This window comes from Mytilus californianus, unplaced genomic scaffold, assembly GCF_021869535.1.
Source record: "Mytilus californianus isolate M0D057914Y unplaced genomic scaffold, xbMytCali1.0.p SCAF_5, whole genome shotgun sequence".
Classification (NCBI taxonomy): Eukaryota; Metazoa; Mollusca; class Bivalvia; order Mytilida; family Mytilidae; genus Mytilus; species Mytilus californianus.
The window spans coordinates 56,337,214-56,364,713 of NW_026262701.1; the positions used below are offsets into that span (position 1 = coordinate 56,337,214).

The 27,500-nt window shown below is 32.2% G+C and overlaps 1 protein-coding gene across 4 annotated transcripts; it reads left to right on the top strand.

The window, feature by feature from the left end:
* The first annotated feature begins 153 nt into the window (after window positions 1-153).
* LOC127702912 (ankyrin repeat domain-containing protein 60-like) lies at window positions 154-27,271 on the top strand. Of its 4 annotated transcripts, XM_052207218.1 has the most exons (10): window positions 154-454; window positions 2,331-2,455; window positions 12,073-12,238; window positions 16,437-16,535; window positions 17,037-17,414; window positions 18,133-18,184; window positions 18,797-18,823; window positions 22,348-22,461; window positions 24,045-24,056; window positions 26,872-27,271. In XM_052207218.1, the coding sequence occupies exons 1-10, from the start codon at window positions 232-234 to the stop codon at window positions 27,125-27,127; spliced, it is 1,452 nt and encodes a 483-aa protein (XP_052063178.1). In that variant the 5' UTR covers window positions 154-231; the 3' UTR covers window positions 27,128-27,271. The 4 variants fall into 4 exon arrangements, with proteins under 4 accessions (XP_052063178.1, XP_052063179.1, XP_052063180.1 ...); XM_052207219.1 differs by lacking the exon at window positions 24,045-24,056; XM_052207220.1 differs by lacking the exon at window positions 18,797-18,823.
* The last annotated feature ends 229 nt before the right edge of the window (window positions 27,272-27,500 follow it).

Sequence of the window (27,500 nt, forward strand, 5' to 3'; positions counted from 1 at the left end):
ATTTAAATAAAAGTTAATATTTATTAAATATTCAAAATTCAAATTGATATGTAAATAAAAAATAAAGCAATGATATTTAACCCTTTTCTATAATTTTTTTTCGACGTTCTATTCTTATTATTTTCTGCGTATCATACAATTCCATGGTCACTAGTAAACAACATGGCGGCCTCCAGCCCTTTCTATTGTTGTCTACGAATCTCGAATAAATAAAGCCTTTTAAAGGCAAAGATGCGTCCTAAGGCCACACGCCGGGACGCAGGAGACAAGATGGGTGGTCGGGATAAAGATAAATCCAATCCTTCGTTTAATATGCGAATAAAATTGTTTACGGATGAAGTTTTTCCTTTGTATAATATCACTGCAGACATGAAGGTTGCAGATTTGAAGAAATATGTAGAGTTTGCCACTGGCATACCGGTTCATTTGCAGAGAATAAGTTATTTGGACGAAGGTAATATTGATATATTTTCAATGATTATGTACCTTAACACTCTTTTTGCTGAAGGATATCAGGTCCGTTAGCCCTAATTACATGTTCGCCCTGGGTTCTTTTGTCCATAGAGTCTGTTCGCCCTGGGTTCTTTCGCCTTATCTATGTTAAAGAATATATTAACATTTCTAGTATGTAAGTTTTATATACTTATACAGATATTTATTTGGTAAATATTAAAGACAATACATAAATATCTCAAAGTTTCCGATAAAAACGCATAAATAATTTAAAATTAATTGTTAGTTTCCAGCAATGATTGGCTTCATTGTTAAAATACATTCATTTTTCAATACATGTTACTGTTTTAAAAAAATGATGGTTAGCCTTAGGTGTAATTATGATGTCTTTTTTGTATTAATTCTATTATTGTCTTAGGTGCATGGTTAAATATTGAAAATAACATTTTTTAAAGTAAACTGAGATAACTGTAAAACAATCTCAGAAGAAAACTAGCTAGCTTGGAATGTGTAAAAACAATGCATGTAAAAATGTGCAGAATGACTAAAATATGAAAGGGGATTTTTTTTTACAACATAAATATTTAAAATTTTATCAGTCGCTTTATCATTCTCTATTCAAATAAATAAAGGCAACAGTAGTATGCCGCTGATCGAAATTCATAAATCGATTGAGAAAAAACAAATCTGGGTTACAAACTAAAACTGAGGGAAACACATTAAATATAAGAGGAGAACTACGACACAACAGAAACACAACATTAAAATGTAACACACAGAAACGAACTATAATATAACAATGGCCATTTTCCTGACTTGGTACAGGACATTTTAAGAAAAAAATGGTGGGTTGAACCTGGTTTTGTGGCTAGCCAAACCTCCCGCTTTTATGGCAATGTTAAATATAACATTAAAATGACAACATTACATGACAGGACTACAATACAAATAAATGGGAGAACTGTTATACAACCATTATACAACAAGACAACAAAATGAAATAAGAATCAGGGCGAACTGAGGCAGGGTGAACAAGTATTAAGGTAAACAGACCCAGGGTGAACTTAAATCAGGGCAAAATGACCTGGATTCCTGCATAAGGGACACATGTGTCCACAGTGGCTGTGCAGGAGGGTCACATACAATGTATCATGTCCATATATTCAATTTATGCAAGTACTTGTTCATTACGGCATCTCTTTCAAATAAAACAAAGATTATATAGTGTAATATTGTTCTTCAATGGATCTTCACTGTATCATCATCAGGGCGTGACGTCATAGTTGGAAATGTGACGTCACACACATCCAGCTGCTGTATTTCCTGGCATAAGAAATGTAATCACATTAAATTCTTGGCAGCAAGAGGGTTAACAATTTTATACCCAACATTTTCCATTTTGTATCTATGATGAAAACCATTTCGTTACCATAAATTAGGCCAATTGCATAGCCATATACCCTTTTGTACCATATAGACTAAATACAATTTTGCTGTTTTGTATCATACAATTTTAACGGTGATTTTGTAAAATACAGGTTTTTTGATAAAAAAAAAAAAGATCCTTAATGAGTTGCCTACAGTAATATAGTTGTTTTTATATTTAACGGATTACTGGTCCATTCAGCAAGGGAATTGAGATATATCATTGAGTTTTTTAAAATAAAAAAAGTGAATTTTGTGATTAAACATTTTGAGGTGAATTTAATTTTAAAAAGATATATATATATATTATAACATGTTTTCCACTAGTAGAAATTTTTCAAAGACCTATGATTGGTTTATTAATTACCAGTAATGTATCAAACCCTATTTACAAATGAATATTGCCTGATGTAGAAATAATTTATATATATGAACATTCTTTGTCAATTAAGGTGAACTACAAGACAGCGTGGATATAAGAAGTTGTGATATTGTACCAGGGGCTACTCTCCATCTTAGAGTATGGCCAACATGGAAAGAGCTAATTGAAGCAGTTACGGCCAATGATATAGACTGGGTAAGCACAAGAACATCCATTGTTATCTTTTGCAATTAAATTTCCAAGTCTAGCTTAATAAATGCATCGATATCATACAAGATTTGATTGACAATTCCAAGTACTGACTATAACAAATTGATTAAAAATGGAAGCAGTCCACATTTTCAAGGAAAAGACAAAAATTTTAGTCAAAATAATGAAAAAGTTTCCTTAGTTTTCTATGTAATGGTTTGATGAATACCTTATGTGTTTTTGTCGAGCCTTCGACTTTTGTCGAAAAAGCGAGACATAGCGATCCTACATTCCGTCGGCGTCGTCGTCGGCGGCGGCGTCCACAAATATTCACTCTGTGGTTAAAGTTTTTGAAATTTTAATAACTTTCTTAAACTATCCTGGATTTCTACCAAACTTGGACAGAAGCTTGTTTATGATCATAAGATAATATTCAAAAGTAAATTTTGTAAAAAAAAAATTCCCATTTTTTCTTTATTTTACTTATAAATGGACTAAGTTTTTCTGCCAAGAAACATTACATTCACTCTGTGGTTAAAGTTTTTGAAATTTTAATAACTTTCTTAAACTATCTTGGATTTCTACCAAACTTGGAAAGAACCTTGTTTATGATTAAAAGATAGTATCCAGAAGTAAATTTTGTAAAAAAAAAAATCCATTTTTTCCGTATTTTACTTATAAATGGACTTAGTTTTTCTGCCAGTTAACATTACATTCACTCTGTGGTTAAAGTTTTTAAAATTTTAGCAACTTTCTTAAACTATCCTGGATTTGTACCAAACTTTGACAGAAGCTTGTTTATGATTAAAAGCTAGTATCTAGAAGGAAATTTTATTAAAATTTTGTTCAATTTTTTCTGTATTTTACTTATAAATGGTCTTAGTTTTTCTTCCAGTTAACATTAAATACAGTCTGCAGTTTAAGTTTTTAAAACATTTATTAGATTCATAAACTATCCTGGATTTGTACCAAACTTGTACAGAAGCTACTTACAATCAAAAGATGGTATAGAAAGGAATATTTTTATTAATTTTTTTCCTCATTTTTGTTGAGCCTGCGATTAACAGCAAAAGTAGGCGAGACACTGGGTTCCGCGGAACCCTTACGAATTTTTCCTCTTCTTTCTGTTCCCCAGGGATCATTATTGAAATTAAGACTTAATGTGTCGTATTTATTTATGAGATAAAGTCCCAACACTCACAATACAAAACTCAAATCAAGCCATTAATACACAAGTATTCCTTTTCTGTTAAAGTGAAAAGGAGCAAGTATAAAGCTCAGGGTTCTCACTAAGGCGAACTAGTATATGAGTCCTAGACTCATGAAAATCTGTCTGGACTCACCATTTTCAAAACTGGTGAGTCCAAAGATGCATGAAGATTAAAATATTTTGTATATATAAACTTAACATACATATCATCATTTTATAGCAAAAGTATAAAAGTAGTCTGAATTTAATGTCATTTCATTGCTCTATTAGGTCATGGAGACTAACATGATAAATTATATTGCAATAAAATATCTTCTTCTTACTGTTGGACTCACCATGGCTAAAAATGATGAGTCCCTGGACTCGCCTTCAAAAGTTCTTAGTGAGAACCCTGATTTAAGCTCACACCTCTCTGCAAGTTCACAAAGGATGTTTTGAGCGAACTTTTTTGCTATTGGTGTCATTTATAATAATGCTACATTTTGATAGGCAGAACACAGATAATAGGTAAAATCAACAAACCACAGATTCTTACAATAAAATAATATATTATTTAAGAATTACTGTCATAATTTTGGTATGATTAAGTCATAAAAATTTCTATTAACTTCTTACTAAATGCTTTTGGATTAAATATTTTGAAATACATTGTACAGAACTAAAAAATAATTTATGTCGACATCTATAGAGCCTGTGTCGCTCACCTCCATCGTAAACAATGCATGCATGGCCACTTTTTAGTAATTACCTAAAAATCATCATTAAAAGGGATTTCAGTCTTATTGACTTACTGTAAACCAACTTATTTTTCGCGACTTTCGCGAGTAGAAAAATAACACGAATATAAATCCTCATGAATATGTAAAACTTGGATCTTTCCTTATTAAACTACATCAAGTAAATTAGAAAATCACGGAATTAAATAGCCGCGAAGTGGACTAGAAAGGGTAAAACACGAAATAAAGTATCGCGAAAATAAGTTGGTTTACAGTAATTGTAGATCGTGTCTTGCTGATAATTGTTTACCATATAAAGCTTCTGTCTCTCTATTATGATTGTCGTGATATAAGGCAAAAATGAAAAAAAAAATGGTTAAATTTGTCATTTAAGGACAAAACTTCTAAAAGAAGTCATCTGACAGTTTTGAAGTAAAAGAAAAGAAAGAAGATCTCATCATTTTTGTCTCGCTTGACAGAGTCAAAAAGCGAGACATAGGTATGCTGTTTCCGGGGCAGGCAGGGGCGTCAACAATGTATTAGTTTTTAGGTCTAGTTTGTGGTGAACCACAAGTTGTAGGTCAATCGTATTTGGTATACAGTTGTATTAGCATTGGCACATCTCATTTCCATAGAAATTATTTGGCCCTGCCCCCTCAGTCAAGGTCTATTGATTTTGAAACTTTTGCTTATTTTACATGTATTAGTTTGTGATTAGGTCAGTTTATGGGGAACCATAAGTGGTAGGTCAATGATATTTGGTATAAAGTTGTATAGAATTGGCACATCTCATTTCCATGGAGATTATTTGGCCCTGCCCCCTCAGTCATGGTATATTGACTTTTAAACTTTTGCTTATTTTACATGTATTAGTTTGTGATTAGGTCAGTTTATGAGGAACCATTAGTGGTAGGTCAATGATATTTGGTATGCAGTTGTATAAGCATTGGCACATCTCATTTCCATGGAAATTATTTGGCTCAGCCCCCTTAGTCATAGTCTATTGACTTTGAAAATTTTGCTTAGTTAAAATTTTGTTCAATTTTTTCTGTATTTTACTTATAAATGGTCTTAGTTTTTCTTCCAGTTAACATTAAATACAGTCTGCAGTTTAAGTTTTTAAAACATTTATTAGATTCATAAACTATCCTGGATTTGTACCAAACTTGTACAGAAGCTACTTACAATCAAAAGATGGTATAGAAAGGAATATTTTTATTAATTTTTTTCCTCATTTTTGTTGAGCCTGCGATTAACAGCAAAAGTAGGCGAGACACTGGGTTCCGCGGAACCCTTACGAATTTTTCCTCTTCTTTCTGTTCCCCAGGGATCATTATTGAAATTAAGACTTAATGTGTCGTATTTATTTATGAGATAAAGTCCCAACACTCACAATACAAAACTCAAATCAAGCCATTAATACACAAGTATTCCTTTTCTGTTAAAGTGAAAAGGAGCAAGTATAAAGCTCAGGGTTCTCACTAAGGCGAACTAGTATATGAGTCCTAGACTCATGAAAATCTGTCTGGACTCACCATTTTCAAAACTGGTGAGTCCAAAGATGCATGAAGATTAAAATATTTTGTATATATAAACTTAACATACATATCATCATTTTATAGCAAAAGTTTAAAAGTAGTCTGAATTTAATGTCATTTCATTGCTCTATTAGGTCATGGAGACTAACATGATAAATTATATTGCAATAAAATATCTTCTTCTTACTGTTGGACTCACCATGGCTAAAAATGATGAGTCCCTGGACTCGCCTTCAAAAGTTCTTAGTGAGAACCCTGATTTAAGCTCACACCTCTCTGCAAGTTCACAAAGGATGTTTTGAGCGAACTTTTTTGCTATTGGTGTCATTTATAATAATGCTACATTTTGATAGGCAGAACACAGATAATAGGTAAAATCAACAAACCACAGATTCTTACAATAAAATAATATATTATTTAAGAATTACTGTCATAATTTTGGTATGATTAAGTCATAAAAATTTCTATTAACTTCTTACTAAATGCTTTTGGATTAAATATTTTGAAATACATTGTACAGAACTAAAAAATAATTTATGTCGACATCTATAGAGCCTGTGTCGCTCACCTCCATCGTAAACAATGCATGCATGGCCACTTTTTAGTAATTACCTAAAAATCATCATTAAAAGGGATTTCAGTCTTATTGACTTACTGTAAACCAACTTATTTTTCGCGACTTTCGCGAGTAGAAAAATAACACGAATATAAATCCTCATGAATATGTAAAACTTGGATCTTTCCTTATTAAACTACATCAAGTAAATTAGAAAATCACGGAATTAAATAGCCGCGAAGTGGACTAGAAAGGGTAAAACACGAAATAAAGTATCGCGAAAATAAGTTGGTTTACAGTAATTGTAGATCGTGTCTTGCTGATAATTGTTTACCATATAAAGCTTCTGTCTCTCTATTATGATTGTCGTGATATAAGGCAAAAATGAAAAAAAAAATGGTTAAATTTGTCATTTAAGGACAAAACTTCTAAAAGAAGTCATCTGACAGTTTTGAAGTAAAAGAAAAGAAAGAAGATCTCATCATTTTTGTCTCGCTTGACAGAGTCAAAAAGCGAGACATAGGTATGCTGTTTCCGGGGCAGGCAGGGGCGTCAACAATGTATTAGTTTTTAGGTCTAGTTTGTGGTGAACCACAAGTTGTAGGTCAATCGTATTTGGTATACAGTTGTATTAGCATTGGCACATCTCATTTCCATAGAAATTATTTGGCCCTGCCCCCTCAGTCAAGGTCTATTGATTTTGAAACTTTTGCTTATTTTACATGTATTAGTTTGTGATTAGGTCAGTTTATGGGGAACCATAAGTGGTAGGTCAATGATATTTGGTATAAAGTTGTATAGAATTGGCACATCTCATTTCCATGGAGATTATTTGGCCCTGCCCCCTCAGTCATGGTATATTGACTTTTAAACTTTTGCTTATTTTACATGTATTAGTTTGTGATTAGGTCAGTTTATGAGGAACCATTAGTGGTAGGTCAATGATATTTGGTATGCAGTTGTATAAGCATTGGCACATCTCATTTCCATGGAAATTATTTGGCTCAGCCCCCTTAGTCATAGTCTATTGACTTTGAAAATTTTGCTTAGTTAAAATTTTGTTCAATTTTTTCTGTATTTTACTTATAAATGGTCTTAGTTTTTCTTCCAGTTAACATTAAATACAGTCTGCAGTTTAAGTTTTTAAAACATTTATTAGATTCATAAACTATCCTGGATTTGTACCAAACTTGTACAGAAGCTACTTACAATCAAAAGATGGTATAGAAAGGAATATTTTTATTAATTTTTTTCCTCATTTTTGTTGAGCCTGCGATTAACAGCAAAAGTAGGCGAGACACTGGGTTCCGCGGAACCCTTACGAATTTTTCCTCTTCTTTCTGTTCCCCAGGGATCATTATTGAAATTAAGACTTAATGTGTCGTATTTATTTATGAGATAAAGTCCCAACACTCACAATACAAAACTCAAATCAAGCCATTAATACACAAGTATTCCTTTTCTGTTAAAGTGAAAAGGAGCAAGTATAAAGCTCAGGGTTCTCACTAAGGCGAACTAGTATATGAGTCCTAGACTCATGAAAATCTGTCTGGACTCACCATTTTCAAAACTGGTGAGTCCAAAGATGCATGAAGATTAAAATATTTTGTATATATAAACTTAACATACATATCATCATTTTATAGCAAAAGTTTAAAAGTAGTCTGAATTTAATGTCATTTCATTGCTCTATTAGGTCATGGAGACTAACATGATAAATTATATTGCAATAAAATATCTTCTTCTTACTGTTGGACTCACCATGGCTAAAAATGATGAGTCCCTGGACTCGCCTTCAAAAGTTCTTAGTGAGAACCCTGATTTAAGCTCACACCTCTCTGCAAGTTCACAAAGGATGTTTTGAGCGAACTTTTTTGCTATTGGTGTCATTTATAATAATGCTACATTTTGATAGGCAGAACACAGATAATAGGTAAAATCAACAAACCACAGATTCTTACAATAAAATAATATATTATTTAAGAATTACTGTCATAATTTTGGTATGATTAAGTCATAAAAATTTCTATTAACTTCTTACTAAATGCTTTTGGATTAAATATTTTGAAATACATTGTACAGAACTAAAAAATAATTTATGTCGACATCTATAGAGCCTGTGTCGCTCACCTCCATCGTAAACAATGCATGCATGGCCACTTTTTAGTAATTACCTAAAAATCATCATTAAAAGGGATTTCAGTCTTATTGACTTACTGTAAACCAACTTATTTTTCGCGACTTTCGCGAGTAGAAAAATAACACGAATATAAATCCTCATGAATATGTAAAACTTGGATCTTTCCTTATTAAACTACATCAAGTAAATTAGAAAATCACGGAATTAAATAGCCGCGAAGTGGACTAGAAAGGGTAAAACACGAAATAAAGTATCGCGAAAATAAGTTGGTTTACAGTAATTGTAGATCGTGTCTTGCTGATAATTGTTTACCATATAAAGCTTCTGTCTCTCTATTATGATTGTCGTGATATAAGGCAAAAATGAAAAAAAAAATGGTTAAATTTGTCATTTAAGGACAAAACTTCTAAAAGAAGTCATCTGACAGTTTTGAAGTAAAAGAAAAGAAAGAAGATCTCATCATTTTTGTCTCGCTTGACAGAGTCAAAAAGCGAGACATAGGTATGCTGTTTCCGGGGCAGGCAGGGGCGTCAACAATGTATTAGTTTTTAGGTCTAGTTTGTGGTGAACCACAAGTTGTAGGTCAATCGTATTTGGTATACAGTTGTATTAGCATTGGCACATCTCATTTCCATAGAAATTATTTGGCCCTGCCCCCTCAGTCAAGGTCTATTGATTTTGAAACTTTTGCTTATTTTACATGTATTAGTTTGTGATTAGGTCAGTTTATGGGGAACCATAAGTGGTAGGTCAATGATATTTGGTATAAAGTTGTATAGAATTGGCACATCTCATTTCCATGGAGATTATTTGGCCCTGCCCCCTCAGTCATGGTATATTGACTTTTAAACTTTTGCTTATTTTACATGTATTAGTTTGTGATTAGGTCAGTTTATGAGGAACCATTAGTGGTAGGTCAATGATATTTGGTATGCAGTTGTATAAGCATTGGCACATCTCATTTCCATGGAAATTATTTGGCTCAGCCCCCTTAGTCATAGTCTATTGACTTTGAAAATTTTGCTTAGTTAACATGTATTAGTTTGTGATTAGGTCAGTTCAAGGGGAACCATTGGTGGTAGGCCAATATTAATTGGTATTCAGTTGTATAAGCATTAGCACATCTCATTTCAATGGAGAATATTTGGCCCCATCCCCTCAGTCATGGCCTATTGACTTTGAAACTTTTGCTTAGTTTACATGTATTAGTTTGTGATAAGATCAGATTAAGATGAACTACTAATGTTAAGTTAATGATATTTGGTATGCAAATTTATTGGCATTTGTAAGTATCGTTTCCATGGAGATTATATAGCTCCACCCCATCTTCATGGTTCATTGACTTTGAAACTTTTACATAGCTTACAAGTTAATGTTTGTGTTTAGGTTTGTTTAAAGGGAACAACTTATAATAAGTCAATGATATTTGGTATGCAGTTGTATTAGCATTGGCGCATCTCATTTACATGGAGATGGTTTAGCCATGTACCTCAGTCATTGTTCATTGACTTTGAATTTTAGCCTAACTTGTTAAGTATTGCCATTTTAATTTCAGTATTTGCATAATCAAAATTACAAAAAAGCGAGACATATCTCTGTGATAACAGGTTATTAACATATTAACACCTTTCAGATTTTCTCTATCCATAGCACATTTCAAGATAATAGACAAAATTAGCATTTTGCCCCTATATTTGATTTTTAACCATCTTGGCCATGTTTGGCCAAGTAGTTTCAGAGGTCACAATCTATGTAAAAGTTAACAGAGGATGACAACAGATGATGGATGCCAAGTGATGACAAACACTCACACTGGCCCTTTTGGCTGGGTGAGCTTAAACTGCTGCTTTATTTTTTATCTTTTCTTCTAACAACTTTAATATATATAAAAAGAATCCTAATCAGTGCTATATATATATACTTTTTTCAGTGCTTTGAAGTTATGATATAAATAATGTGACAATTAAGTTTCTGTGTTTGTGTTTTCAGTGCCAATACTATTGTTACTCTAAGATTAATATATATTACATTTATATATAGTGTCACAATATGTGTGAGATAGGAGGATTTTACAATTTGCCCTCTTTTCACCCCTTAATGTAATGTTATGTACAAGTAATTCAGTCAGTACAGTTGTGACATACTCTTATAAATGTCCACCATGAAATGGTGGCCATTAATTGGGTGTCATAATACATGGTATATTGGCCAATAAATTTAGTGTTGTCATTAACCATGAACTGGTGGTCATTCTAATTAGATTACCAGGAGAGATGCAATGATTTTTACAACTCATAGGACTACTTCAGGTGTTTAAATAACATCCTGCATCAAAACTTTACCGGTTTAGGTAAATTGTTCTTACATGCATGTATCCCAATTTAATGATAATGAAATGTTTGTTTTGATGTCATTATGTTTAAATTTGTGTATGTGTTGTCTTGTCTCTCTTGGAGAGGGCTAATGCATATATATGCTTAGCCTGTTGCCCAATCCAGTTTTATCTATGTTGAATAAAAAACATTGCTTTGATTAAACTAAATCTTGGTCAAAACCGTTATTTAATATAAAAGTTCACATTGGTTGCTTTTTATCATATTTGTTTTTCTTTAATTGTTTTTAGCATCAAAAAGGTCGCGGAGTTTCTCATTTCTGAATTGATTACAAATAATTAATTCCGAAATATCCCTTCATATAAAAAGCGAATATCTTGTATCCTTTTATTCGCTATCATACTCACTATTAATTACTATATTTTAAGCCCCTCTTAGATGCATCTTTAAGTCAAATATATACATATATTTACTATTTATAACAAAATTAAGAGCAGTAATCACAAACTGTGACAAAGTCGATAAGTAATTTCTGCATATAGTACATTTATTGAGAGATAATCAAAGACTGTCAAAATCAGGTCTAACTATTTTATTTCGATTTAAAGAAACTTATTTTGCATTTATCTCCCTGTAGATCAAACAAGTGAGTCTCTTGTTTTATAATATATATTTTTTTTCAAAATGTTCATTTCGTTTCGTTTTGTTTTTCTTTGTTTCGTTAACGTTTCGTTCCGTTTTTTATTCCGTTTCACACTTAACAGGTACATGAATTACAGTCATCCATGCCATCTTAAAATACAGAACAACCATGCAAATGAATATTTCCAAGTAGTTCCGAAATTATTAATGTTATGAAAAAGAAATTATTTAATCAATTGTGACCAAGCGAATGGAACATTTTCTCTGTTCAGTTTGGATAATTTCTTTCAGTTACAGGCAAAATCGTTTGGGATGGATAAAGCTTGAGCTTGAAATTTATTCTTTGATAAGTAGAAAACAAAAATACAATTTAGATATATACAAAATTTAGTATATAAACAAAGATACAAAACTAATTTTTTACTAAGCTATAGCAAAATGTGCGAGTTTTTTTTCGACTTTTGATTTGATAGACTTTCTTTCTGTAGGTATTCAGTCTAGGCGTTACGGCAAACACTACCTACCATACGCCCCAGAGTGATTACATGACCAAGAAACAAAGACGTCCGTGGATTGAAGAACGAGCATTCATTGCTTTATTTATAGCTAGTCACAGAGGACATGACAAATTGGTAAAAAGACTAATAGATGCTGGTATGCCAAATTTTGTTTATTATTATTGGACACAATACAATTCATAATCCATATTTGAAATTAATCACCAATTTTTTTATTGTATAGTTATACACTATATTACCATGATTATAGTCACTGTATTAGACATTTCCGTAAAATAATGAGTTATATGATAAAAAGGAACGTTAATACAATGCAATTGCAATTGTGATATAGTATGTATAGCTGTATGCACTTGCAGAATAGAATTACACACTATCAGTCGGTAATGGCAAGGCAAACGAAGTGCTTAGCTTGTTGCTATATTATAAACAAAATAGAAATGACGGCCATGCAAACACATAAAAGAAGACAGAAATGAAGATCCTGAGATCATCCCTATATTCCCGACATTCATACTTATATGATGTTTTTATAACTTTATGTGTCGGTTCAAGCTAATGGTTCATATATATCCCAATTTTAGATAAATCTATTATGTCAAATACCATAAGCAGGGAAATATCGATCGATCTGACATTATGTAATTGTCTTGGGAAAGGGGATGCATGCAGTAAACATAAAATATTGTGGTTTGACAAAACATTATGGAAAGCAAGAATTGATTTGTGATACGTAAACCAAGAAATCCAAAAAAAAAATTAATTTTGTATTTAGTTTTTCATTTTCAAAAAAAGATTAGCCTTGTGCATCATTTAACAGAATATTATTGAAATTGGCATCTATTGCAGTAACAGTGGTACCGTTCATGTTGTTACTGCAGCGGTGCCGATAATTCTGAGGGTAGTCTGTACTTCCCGAGGGTATCACCAGCAGTATAGCCAGTACTTCGGTACTGACATTAAAGTACGGATATGGTGTTATTGAAATTGGCTGTCATAGAATATGTCCACCTCGTGCGTATCTCTGTTTCCGTGAATGTCCGTGTTTGACTTTACGTTTGTTACCTTTTGGGTTTTATAAGCTCTATAAAGTTTGTGTCAGGTTTTTGATTTTCAAACTATAATTGGCCTCTTGCATTAATGAAGTGACCATAATTATCGAAATGCGCATCTGGTGTTATTACGATGGATCTGTTAATGTTACTCTTATGCCATTTTAAGCTGAGGAAAGGGGTTCTTTAGCTTTTCACCGTCTTTTGAGTAAATTGATTCTTTAAAGTGGAGGCCGAAAGGAAGATCTATCGATCACCCCACCCCACTCATATAAGCACACGTAATCCATGATCAGCTGGTGGTGATATTAAAGGGCAAACTCACGGGGTTTTTTTGTAACTGGTTTTTATGGACAAATGAATAAAATAGACCCAAATCAAATGAATAAAGAAATAAAGCAATGATGTAAAGAGTCAGTATACGCGGGTAACATACAATGAAGGTTAAACACGACGGGGCCACATGTGGAGCAGAATCTGCTCACCCTTCTGGAGCACCTGAGTACACCTTCGGTTTAAGGTAGGGTTCGTGTTGCTTAGTCTTTAGTTTTCTATGTTGTGTTTTGTGTACTGTTGTATGTCTTTTGGTATTTTGTCATGTCATTGTCAGTTTTTTTTTTCGACTTATGAGTTTGAATGTACCTCTGGTGTCTTTCGCCTCTCTTATGAATGGTAAATGAAAACCCATGCAACATATAACATCAGACCAAAATCATATTAAACTCCTGCCATACCTTCATGACAAATGTGTTGATAACCTCGTGGACGGAAACTCCGACAAATAACGTTTTTATTTTTACATTGTTTATAAATTGCTTGATAAAGGAATTAGGTATTGACAACTAATTTGGAAACCAAATATATACTCCCACGTCACTTAAGAAAGACGAAATCCTGAACTTTTTTTATGTTCATTTAGAAGAACCGAACCTTTCCTCACTATTACGGAATAACTGGATACTAAAATTACATAGGTGTCCTTACAAACAACGCTTTTGTTTCTGGGTCTGCCAATTGCGCAACTAAACCTCTTTTAGAACGATTACAATATTTTGTTAGCAATATTTTCCAGGCAAAAGAGTTACTTTCAAACTGTGAAAACTAACAAATTCCAAAGATCTGTTAGATTAAAAATAATTTAAGGGGCTCGACATGTGCAATAGTTTAAACAATTTTAACTGCCTAAATTTCCTTTTACACAAGTATTCCTCTTTCTAAATGTTTTAACAGATTATTTTGATTCACAAAAAATGGCCTTCATATATAGTTACTAAAAAACATTGTTTTAAGAACGGATAATTACACTTTGTTAAAAAAAATCTGCTTCAAACAAGTTTGAAACTAACATCATCAAGATTCTTTATTTGATTGATGCGATGTTTTCCTGTTTAAAGGCCGTGATTTTCAACCGACAATATCAGGTAACTGTTTCTTTTTGTTTCCTCTCCACACGTGGAGCATGATCTGCTTACCCTTCTGAGCACATGAGATCACCCCCGGTTTTGGTGGGGTTCGTGTTGCTCAGTCTTTATCTATTATGTTGTGTTTTCTTTACCGTTGTTTGTCTTTTTGGTCTCTCTTTTTTTTGCCATGGCGTTGTCACTTCAATTTCGACTTATAATTATGCGTTTGAATGTCCCTTTGGTATCTTTCGTCTCTCTTTTTCTAATTGCTGACCAATTTTTTATTCATATTGGCAGACTGCATACAACAGCTTCTAAAAAGAATGGGAAAACCTAGCATTATCCTTAAAACTTAAAATGTTTCTCTATATAGATGATTTCTTATCACTACCAGTTTATTATTCTGGCTTCTTTGTTTTTTGCCTGTGTCCTAACTTATTTGAAACAAAGGATACAACAGATACAGCGAAGTCTTCTTCTTTGACATTCACCTAGTTTATATATTGACAATGGGGTTCGGTTGAGATCTAAATGTTTACGACAAAAGAGATAATGTCCGTTTTTATTGTTAAATTTCTATTTCTATTTAGTGACATTCATTAAGAGCCTTCATATAGAGTGCACAAAAAAGTCATGTGCTTTTTCAAGTTGAAACGAGAGCTGCCATATCCTATCATGGTTTTCTTGATAGAGGATTGCTGCTTAAAAAGACAATTTTACGGTTACTTGATAGTAATTTTGAAGTCATCTCTTTGAAAGATTTACGGACGCCATCGTCATTGATTGACCATTGTGGAAAATAAGTGTCACGGATGTCCATGCATGAATATATTCCAATTGTCACTTTCCCGTCATCTTTTCTTCGATTGATATATCATCGAATGTGACTTATCACCGCATATATACCGAAGGATTACTAGCCATGAGTAACACGACAGGAGCCATTAGTGGGGCAGACTCTGGTTTTTTCCTGAGCACCAGATATCACCCCAGTTTGTGGCGGGGTTCGTGTTGCTCAGTCTTTAGTTTTCTGAGTAGTGTTTTGTAGACTTGTTTGTCTTTTCGTCAGTTTTCATTTTTGTTATGGTAATGTCTGTTTTCTTTGACTTGTGCCTCTTGATTGTCCCCTTGGTATCGTTTTCCTCTTTTTTAACAAATCCTACAAACCTATTCGATAGTGATGGTTCATAGCAAAGCCTTAATTAGCTGCAAGAATTAAGTGTTGATTATAAATATAGTTACTTTAGCCTTTCCTTCCGTTAGTTAAAGTCCTATGCTAAGGAAGGTTAAATTTGGCTGTGTTGAATAAATAAATACACAAGAACGTCCAGTTGGAATGGGCCCCCGGAGGTTAAGCCTGGTGGCAGTGTTCAGTGAATTAGATGGTCTATTAAAGTTGAAGAACCATTTAAATATTATTTTGGAAGTTCGTAGGTGGCCTGTTGCACGGTTTACTTTTTGTCCAGTACCAGTCAAATTTTTGCATCCATCATCCGTTTCACACTTTTTTCAAACTTTCTCGATATTTTGTTTTATCAAACCGTGTCCTGGATATGCATTAAATATTTGTCAATGGACTTTAAATTATCGCCAATTAATCAACCAATCAATATCTAAATCAGGAAGCACGAATACTAACCATATCTAATAGCTAGTATTGTTTCTAACAGCACAATTGGTTTCCGATAATTTTTAAAAGTATTCTTACTATATGCAATTTAAACTAAAGGAAGTAACCAGACGTCTGAATCTAACGGACATTAAAAAAGAATGGACAATTTCGTTTGCATCTTACTTTCTTAGCTACGTTGATGAAACTTTCAATTTTGAAGGAGTGCTAATAATTTTTTATCTTTATATACTTTTTTTATTTTCACAGGTGCTAGTTTGAGTGCTACAACACCTGCCGGTAGAACGGCTCTCCATGTTGCGTCAGCTCAAGGTCAATCGAAGATTGTCGACGTTCTTTTAGAAAGTGGTATGTGTTCTTAAGAAAGCGACTAATGTTGCTAAACGTTCAGTTGACAACTAATTAGTTATGTCTTGACTATGGAAGTGTGAAATTTGATTGGCGCTTGCTTCTCAAAATTACTAGATTTATTCTGTTAAAGTAGCATGCTAAATTGTTGTATGATAATGTTGCTATTTCGAGCAAAAAGTTCTAGTACATTTATGAACACGAACGGATACGAAAATCGGGAAATCAAGGATTATCAGTCAAAGATTTTATATTTTTCTTTGCAAACTAGATTAAAGATAGTCTTGAGTATGCCTATGGTATTGATAAATGAAAGTTTAACTACTAATTATTTACCAGTTTGTATGGAAGTAATTATAACTTCTTTAACTTTCTGGGGATGTTGGAATGTTCTTTTAACATGTAACTGACGTTGAAAGCCCCTAAGCAGAGTATTTGATATTTGTATTTATACTACTAGTATTTGCACTCTTAAGAAGTTGCAATTTCTTTTGCCAACAGGGTCGGACATCGGAGCAAGAGATGTTGATGGTAACGACGCTTTAGGCATTGCTGCAAAATACAACCAAGACAAAACATGTGAACGTCATTTATTTTTGTTTCGATGGCAACAGAGAGCAAAACAAACGAAAAAGAGCGCAGAACCAGAAAGAATGGCTCACCAATTTAACGATTCAGCTTTCCCAGTTTGGTTAAAGGGACAACAATGTCAGCTTTACTTTTCAAACATCCTGCCACCCTCCGAGTATGAAGGAACAAGGATGAACTCCCCAAGACGAAAAGCACACCCTCGTGAATTAACCAGGGAAAGATTGTATGGTAGCGGAGAACCACAAGAAGAGGAGTATGAAATTGTAGAAGATGAAGATGGCGAAGAAGGTAAACTAAAGCATAGATAAACTTATGATGATATTTTTCAAATGTTGAGGTATATCTAAGCTTATCATTGTAATTTCGCAGGAAGCGTAAAAATGGAGTCTTATAATCCATTATAAACAATAAGTAGAAGCTAGATATTAGACACACTCATAATTGAAGGATTTATATCTGGGCAATATCCAGGAGATCAAAACTCTGTCAAATTCATCGTCAAGAAACCTTGTCAGTTGGCCATGTTTGAAGTCGTCCTCTTTGCTTATTCATGACCAATTATGTAGGTATCATTTGAGATCACCAGGGCACAATTAAGCAGCCACAGTAGACAAAGGAAAGCCAGTAACTTAATACTTTTCCATTGGAATTAAATGTCATTACCAATATCAACCTCTGGATGTTAAGTAACCAATGCATCAGAATCAATTGCATGTATATAAAGAAGAAGAAAAAACCGGCAGTTAAAACATGTATTTTATTATTTTATTTCAGAATAACCATTTTATTTTCAAATTCTTAAAGTGACAATTATGTGTTGTCATATCAGTTTCAAGTAATACAGTTTCACTTATTAAAGGATATACACAATTTACAAAGAAATAAGAACAACTAGCTGTTCTATATGCTTGCATTTACATTTATGTTTATACAAAGTTCTTCAATGTTTATTAAATCTGGAAGTCCTTTAACAAATCTGTATCTTTATGAAATAAAACGTTTTCAGGTTCATTGAGACTGCCAGTTATAAAAGAAGAAAGGGCTAAACCTAGATCTGGGTATGTATTCTACGTTTATATGAATGGAAGAACAGTTAAAGTTACTAGCACTGATTCGATACCACGGAGTCCTCGAGGGTATTATCAGCTTTGATACGGATATGATTTGTAACACACTTTTCTTAAAACTACCTGTTGATAAATTTAGAAATGATTACGAAATGAGGTACAGCTCTCTCGTGTAAAGTTGACCTAAGATGAAGTCCCTTTTGGTCAGCTCGTAGCGTTTCTACAAATATATATGCACACCTTGCTGTACTGTAAATTCAGAAATTATTGCGATGTTTTTATTATTGCGAAAAATGCGACAGGGTTATAATCGCAATAATTTAAACTCGCATTTTGAAATTTTTTATATGAATTAAACAAGATTTTTCTCAATATCGCAAAAATTTAAATCGCATTTTAGTCTAAAATGCCAAAATCGCAATAATAAATGCACGCAATAATTTCTGAATTTACAGTATTTGAGAGCTCATTTACAAAGATACTATGACCTTTGTGTCAGTTCAATACAAATCGGAAGTTCAATACTAAACCAGTATTATTTTTCATGGAATGAATGCTGACCATTATTTTAGAGGTGTATTTTATTAAAATGATATATTTCAGTCATAGACATTCTAGACACAGTAGAAAGTAAGTAGCATGCACAGGGAATTTGGTTCTGATGTTTTTTAGATATTGCATGAAATGTTATTTCAAATTATTTTCCCTGTTTAACTTTATAACCATGAACTTAATGCTCTGTACGACGATATTAATCACTCAGTGCACTTAACTTCTCCCATTTCACAACTTATAAACCCCAATGATGGAGCTCATCAGGACAATTTAGGTGTCCAATTTCACATGGTAGCACACCATGAATGATAGCACTTGAATACATCACTTTTATTGCACATTTGTTTACACAGTAAACGTTTGAATTCAATTTGAAATAGGTATTGTTACTTCCATAGTCAATCTATGTGATACTGGTAATCAATATTGTATTATTTGAATGAAAAAGACAACTAATGTAACCAACTGAAGAATAATCCATTACCTGTCAATTTTACCATGACACTAAACATGCTAAACATATAGATGTATTAGTACAACACGTGACTAAAAAAACACATTTTCCAAATATTATATCACGTTATTATAATTACCTTATCGTTTTTCATTCTAATTTGCTCCAATTACTTTTTCATTACGTAACTTCAATAGGTCAGATTTTATTTTTATTTCATTCAATGGTTCGTTGTATGTACATGGATTTAGTTCATCAAAATAATATATTGTCTTTAATAATACTATAAGAGAGGTTAGTCCAACTTTCTCGGAATTTATTTACATAATGACCATTTCCAATAGTATTTTAACATGAACACAAAAATTCTAGACATATCATCAAATTATAAATACACAACATAACAGTGGCTAAAATCGGCAATTTTGAAAAATGTTCACAAATTGTAAGTATCTATGCCGAAAAAAGTAAATAAGGATATTTTTAACCACACATAAATCCAAATTACTATTGAAATACATGTTGTAGAGAAGACTTGTGATAAATTTTTTGGTTTGGTTTTGGCAACTTTTAAATACAGATTAAGATGATGGTGTCGATATTGTCAAGCTAGGATTTGTCAACTTAGATCGGAGCTCTACCCATTCCAATGCATTATTTGTTTCCTAATTAGCTTAAGTGAATCAACTGTTAGTAATACATTATCAACAAATGTACTTAGTAGCCTGTGGCAAACGCCGTAATAGGGTGCAGTGAAATAATTACCGTTAGGGAGCTACCATTTGATTTTTACGGGGGGGGGGGGGGGGGGGTGAGTAAAAAAAAAGGCAGGATGGATGAGCAACTTGGCCAAAAAAAAGGCAGGATGACAATTTATGTAAAAAAAGGTCAGGATAAACTAATAAAAAAGGCAGGACCGAATAGCGTGAAAAATAAAAAGGCAGGACAGAGATTACAACTAAAAAAAAATGCATGACAAAAATTTTCATCCTAGCCCCCCTCCCTTCATGTTACTACAAGGTATAACTTATCTAAAAGATATTGAGGAAAGAATCAGTATATATTTCAAATAGTAATTTTAATTTGACGAAATATGACATGTTTAACAGGAAAGATTTAGTAAGATCAAATGTGTCTACTTAGATTCAATACTCATACTGTTCAGACAAATCACTTGTTTGATAGGTCATACACTGACAATCACTTTTCAGAACATTTATCATGTAGATGTAAGGCTTATGTTGATTGATTAATTTCTTTTCTCGTTAAATAATCACGAAAAATTAATGATCTGATTTTAACTGCAAGTATAATGATATTTTATTCAGCGGAAATATCCGAACATCGTAGATTGCTTTCTCTTTTTAAGTATGTATGCTGTTCGTGTTGGTCGTCCTGATTTCATTATTTGAAATTCTTTAATTTTTAGGATGTAATAGCAAACGAAATTTTATTGATTAACCCTACTTTTCCGTTTATAATTTCATTAAATACATCTGAAACTACATTACTTCAAAGGATGGAATAATCCATGTTATTCCTAAAAGATTTTTACAGTGCAAATAACTTGCATTGGACACAAATCCTTGGTACAAGCTTTCTTCTTTATCATTTCTTGCGTTGCAGTAAGCGAACTTTTAACAGACGTAAATCCTGATTATAAGCTTTACTTGGTTTTCAAAAATCAAGATAATGTTTTTAAATTTTAAAGTGCAATACCAAACTAATCGTGTCCAGTTGCATTAAAGATCATCTGAAAGTTGTTTTGAAATCTTTGTATTTTGAGTCAGTTGTACACACTTTGTGGATGCACAGCACTTCTTTTCTGTGGAAATTTGCATAATTGTTAATTTTACTGGAATATGATAACATGAACAAATGTGAAAAATATGTTTATGGCAATATACTATAAAACCTTGTTGAACTCGCACAAAATATGTTAAGTGGTAAAATAGTGCACTTAATAGGTAAATTGTGAGCTTAATATGTTAAGTTTTTCTTTAGAGACGTAAAATGGTTTCTCAAAATGAAGTCATTTCGAAATTTGGGTCTTCAATGCTCTTCAACTTTGTTCTTTGTTTGGCCTTTCTTATTTTTTTTTATTTGCGCGTCAATGACGAGTCTCGCAGAAGAAACGCTCGTCTGGCGTACACGATTTTAAGCCTGGTATCTTTGATAAGTTTATATACACCTGGAACCCTTCGGTAATATAATCTTTCCAAAATCATTGTCCCTGGAGAATATGCGTAAATGAGGTGTATTATAATGCAACATTAAAGATTTTAAGTTTTGCGGATGAGATCAAGATTAGCACTCACTCGGTATTTAAAGTCGTTTGCTCGATATTTCATGTCATAGTCTCCAGATCTTATATCATTAGGTTTAGATATAAAGTTGTACATACGTTTAAATGTAACGAGACTCCTGCTTTCAACACATGGAATTGTAGTGGGGTGCCTGACATATAAAGACATGTCAGATTTTTCACACTGATACACAAAATAGATCGTGTGATTAAGATCTTGAGTTTCCATCATCACAACATATTGTCTACAACCGTCATAGGGAATAGGAAATAGAAAACCTGCATTTAAACGATAAGTCTTTCACCTTGTACTCAGTCATGACAAGAGTGGGTTATTATGCGACAATGCAGTAACGAAAAAAACCTATGCGTACAGTAGTAGAACTTGGAGCTTAAAATTTACGGTGAGGGCGTTTGACACACAACATGAATTTACAATGCACAGCTTTACAGCTCTAGCATGTCTAGTGTACGTCTTAACGACAATCGATCTCATTCGCATACAGGACTTTACATTTTGTATTTGTAAATTCCAACTTTTAATGAGGTTATTTGTTAAATACTGTTTTTTTGAAATTTAAATATGAAAACATGATATAATGAACTGATATGGTAAGATTACTCATTCCAACAAATCGTATTGGTAGTAGTATACATTTGCTAAATATCATTTTCAGTATTTGTTGCTATATCTTAAGTCTTTACAATTATGTTAGAACTGTTCTTTCGGCTGTTGTCTGCTCTATGGTCGGGTCGTTGTCTCTTTGACAAATTCCCCATTTCCATTCTCAATTTTATTTATATTCCAATGGATCAGTATCATTTTCTTATGTATTGTAGTAAACAGCCTTTCTCCTATGATGAATGGATTGGGAAAAAGAAAGCACGGGAACAAAAATCATTAGACGTAGTAAAGGCAAAGAAAGAGAAAGAAAAGGCGGAGGAAAACGAAAGGTAATGTATTTTACTTTCTAAAATTCTTTTTTTCGGAGTTGGAAATTATGAGTGACAGTATAATAGAAATGAAATAAACTATTAAAATAATTGCATGATGTTAAATTATATATTTCTAGTTCCTATTCATGAACTCTTCTGGCTGAAAAACGTAATTTAAAAACAAAGTTTTGATTCGGGTTATATAGTACTTCAATTAAATTGAATGCTCATGCAATTCTCTTATATCCCTATGTCGAAAGAGGGAGCTAAACTATTTTATCCCTTTATGTCCGTTCACCCCACCGTCCGTCTAATGAAATTTATGTTATTCTCAGTAACTACAAACTCTTTTTGTCGAATACTTATATTATCGTACACACAAAGGCCATGTATGAAATTTTCTGAAGTTTGGTATCAAGCTTCTTGTGAACATGTTATATCTTTTGATGTTTTCATTGTCCTCGCTCATCAACTTCCTCATTGCCTTTTCCTTTAATATTCTTACACAAAATGGCCATTTATGAAATTCGCAGGAATAATGAATCAGAACACCCTGAAATTTTGTATCAAACTTCATTTGACCATATTTTACCCTGTGGTGCGTTTTCACCATGGCCATGGCGTTGTCAGTTTATTTTCGATCTATGAGTTTGACTGTCCCTCTGGTATCTTTCGTCCCTCTTTCACATTAATTGCTCATTGACTCCATGATAAATGAATACTTATAGCGAGGTTATCATGGAAAGTTGTCTCATTGGCACTCATACCACATCTTCTTATATCTAATAAGTGAGCAATTAATCACAATTCAACTTGTTACCTCTTTGAAGTTGATGAGCTTACTATTTCTTCAGAGAGAAAAAGAAAGGTCTTGGGTAAGTTGTGCCTCATATGTTTGTTGTTGCATTATATTTTATTGTTTAATTATATAACGTATACAAATGTTTTATTTTAGATCAAAAGAGTAAACATAGTCCTTTAAAAACATTTTATAACAGAAGTTTTAATATAAACATAGTTCATATAAATCCCTGTTGTTTTCTTTGTGTTTATTTGTCATTTTAGACCTTAACTGAATCAAGAATTATCTTGTTTAAAATTACGTAGACTTAATAGCCTATATTGCATTTTCAGCCTTGCAGACAGGAATGTAAATCTTTATTGAACTGTCACAAATAGTCTTAGATCTAGTTTTCATACATGGTGATAGGTAAACTCCATTTGTGACAGTAATAACTACAAATTTACTACTGGAAAGCTTAAAATAAAGTTATATCCTACATATTTTACTGTTGGTACATTTTTACTCTCAGACTTTTTAAGAAAACAAACATAATTTAGTCTGACAGGACAACTGATTATTATTAAGAATCATAGCAGAAGACTTTGTAAATCTAGCATTCAGTTTGATTGGATAAAGGCAAAATTTTCAGAGCATCAATTCCACGATTGATGATATATATATTTTTTGTTGCGTAGACATCATTTTAAAAGATAATTAAATAATACATTCAAAAGATCCAGTAATTCTATTCTTAAAAGGTCAGCTTTGAACACTTTTTATGCTAAATGTTTTGTTTCTATATTTCATGCCTACACAGAAAATTGGATGAGTAAGTAATTTCATGGTTCTCATCCTTCATCTTTTATTCACCATTTATCTTTCTTTTTTAGCTTATTTACATACTAAATTTCTTATTTGTCTAACCGTAACCATGGTAACCCATACGCTCAATTACATAGTACTTTTAAATTTATACAAATTCTTGACATCTCTTCTAATATTATTTACCTAACATATTAGATATATATTAACTTCTATCAAAATGCATGTAAAAGACAAGAAAGAAGTTCTCCTTTTTATGAATGGGTGAATTCTGTCATTATTGTAAGACTTGGTACGATTATCACAATTATACCTAAGTAATCAGCTTTCATTGGGAGGTTTATAAATGAGTTGCCTATGATTAAAGGAAATTTCATAATGCATAGTTCATTGCAAAATTGATGCAATAACTTCAAATTAACTGAATGGGGTCTCAAAACACAAAGGAACAAATTATGTAACATTAACATTTTAAGTTAAACTTTTAAATTCTGAATTTTGGGAGAAACCACCAAATGAAGATCAACATTTTGCAATATAGATAGTTTTAAAAAACGGTAGAAAAATCATGATTTAAGTGAGAAGAATAAATCATTTCTAACAATATTATACTGACCACTTAATTAACTGGTATTACAAATTTAGACTTAGAATATACACATGTTTGCAAAAACGACTGTTGCTAGTTGCTTTTATAACAAATATAGTTCTTCATATTATATTTTTAGTTTTATGCTGAAACCTTGTTAAGAAAGAAAGGAAATAAAAAAAACAAAACAAATACGTACACATTTATATTCATGTAGATGGATACACTTGTTTTACTCTTTGGTGGCCTTTCGTTAACTTTATTCATGGAATTGTGTATGCTTATGGTGATTTAGAGAATGACTAATAGATTTCAATATTGTTAAGACACTTTTCTTTTCTTAAAGATGGTATGTTGACCTCTAGATGTCGTTTTGTTTTTGCGTTTAGTATTGTAACATTGACATATACCCCTAATTTCCTTTAATTCATACTAATATCTTATTTCTATATCGTAAATGCCTGTCAATCCTTCAATTTTTTTAAATGTCTATATTGGTATAAACAAACATTGTATTAGACCGTTGGTTTAACCGTTTGAATGGTTTTACACTAGTAATTTTTTGGGGCCCTTTATAGCTTGCTGTCCGGTGTGAGCAAATGCTCCGTATTGAAGGCCGTACCTTGACCTATAATGGTTTACTTTTATAAATTGTAACTTGGATGGAGAGTTGTCTCATTGGCACTCATACCACATCTTCCTATATCTATTGTCCTTATATTATTTGTGTACAACACTTTGTTCTGACATTCTATTTCCCCTACATATAGTTAACACACTATGTATTCAGACTTATTCAATGTTAAAGTCATTCGCATTTAATGTTGAACAAAGGACAGGCTTTCCTTGGTTAAATTTAATTGTAAACGCTCGGAGAAGAAATTTAAGAGAAAGGAAGAAGTATGTTTTTTTTTACAAAATTATTGAAAGGGATATTAGAAAATATATAACGTAATCTATTGTCGCCTTTGTGTTAAAAATTGTTGAAACTGATTTTGGTTAAATAAAAATTGTGAAATGAGAGTTTATCAAAATGAACCTTACATGATTAAGAATTCATAAAATATAGCTTTTGTAAAGCAGAACAATTTAAAGTGTGAAATGACAGTTCATCAACATAAAACTAAGAATTCATGATGAATTAAACTTTATGGGTTTTCTTATAGAAAGTTGGTGTTTATGTCTTCGATATTTGTAAATAAAAGGTTGGGTGTTTCTGAGATAAGAGTTAAAAGATTACTTACTCTAAGGGAATGAATATTTTTTACATGCATAAATAAGGCTTTTTTTTCTCTTAGATTATTAGTGTTTTATGATATTTCTAAACGCAATTAACATGCTTAAAACTCTAACGTAATATGCCAGAGTGTATTAGTCATTTTAAAACGTTCATGTCTGTATTATTAATGCCATCACTTTATATTAGCATACATAGAAAGTAACGCTAGGTCTGTTTTATGACACGCCAAGGCCCAAAAAGTCAACATAAACCTTTTTCTGTAACATTCTGATATAGATTAGGGTAAGATCAGAAACCATGTCTTGATTTGACTTTTTAAATTTTTTTTTTTTGTTTGAGCGTCACTGATGAGTCTTTTGTAGACAAAACACGCATCTGGCGTACACAATTATAAGCCTGGTACCTTTAAAGACTTTTTAATCACATGTATTCATGCATACTATCGTGTTAGCTAGATAAAATTAAGTCTGACTGTGAGCTTGCTGTCTGCTAATCAAATTGAAAGCAAAACATATATCGCTTCCATGAATCCAAATGTTTATATTTTTCAACACATCACAGATCAATATTTTTAACTTATAAATTTGCTCGTTTGTCACTCACAAAGATCGATATCAAATCTGATTTCCGTAATTAAATTGTCTCTCTGTGTGCTCTTTCATTTTGTTTTTGTAGATCTGTGTTTTCATTGAGTGAACAGTCTCATAGAAGCTTTTTATGAATATAATATGTCTCTTTGTAGTGAATATTCTATTTAATTTTCTGATATTTTTTTGTCATTGATGAAGTTAAAAGACATAGATTAGTCATTGGTAATTTAGCATCTACCTTACAGGTATTTTCATAAATTTAGGTGATGATGAATGCGTCTTTTCTTTTTTAATTTCTGTATATTTCTAATTCTAGATACATTAAGAACATTCTTAATGACTAATTTTCGTTTGTGAATTGTTCTGGTATTGTTGCATTTAATACGTCGTTGTTTTTTTTCAGAAAACGTGCCGAGATAGAAAAAAGCCAATCATATGAAACATGGCTAGAGAACCGAGAATTCGAAAAGAAGAAAACGGACATCCATAGACCACAAGAGGAAGTAAGAAGAATAGAAAGAGGACCTAGTGCCTTTAGACTTTACCTGCGTTCTCTTGGAAGAACAAGGGATGGTGAGACTTATGAAGACTGGTTAGACCAAAAAGAAGAAGAACTGGGGATTGACCGGTCTAATAAAAAGGCACTGGTTGGACATTGATGGGAGCTGCATGCTCTGAATCCCAGTCAAGTAGTTTCAAATAAACAGATATGTAATCCAGTCATTTTCATATATTTGAAATTCAGTCTGCTGATTGAAAGTGAAATAAAGCGGACGTTAAAATATGTATGAATAATAAAGAACATATACTTTTAGAAAGAAAATCCTTTATTCCACCTTTGTATAGAAAGCAAAGTTTATTATGTGCTATAAAATTAATTCCCTCAGCATTTTCTATTCCCTTTTCATTGTACTGTTTAATCAGAAATAGTGCACAAGTTCTTTACATTTTGAATAACTGTATATGTATACTGTATCTGTTCATTATTTTCTACATTCTGTAAAAGTATAATTATTGTTCAGTGTAGAGTAG

Bases quoted from the DNA above. Each gene is read 5' to 3' on its own strand.
- LOC127702912 (XM_052207218.1), top strand. From the start codon at position 232: ATGCGTCCTAAGGCCACACGCCGGGACGCAGGAGACAAGATGGGTGGT. The intron at 455-2,330 runs GTAATATTGATA...TTGTCAATTAAG, and splicing joins AATAAGTTATTTGGACGAAG to GTGAACTACAAGACAGCGTG. The intron at 2,456-12,072 runs GTAAGCACAAGA...TTCTTTCTGTAG, and splicing joins CGGCCAATGATATAGACTGG to GTATTCAGTCTAGGCGTTAC.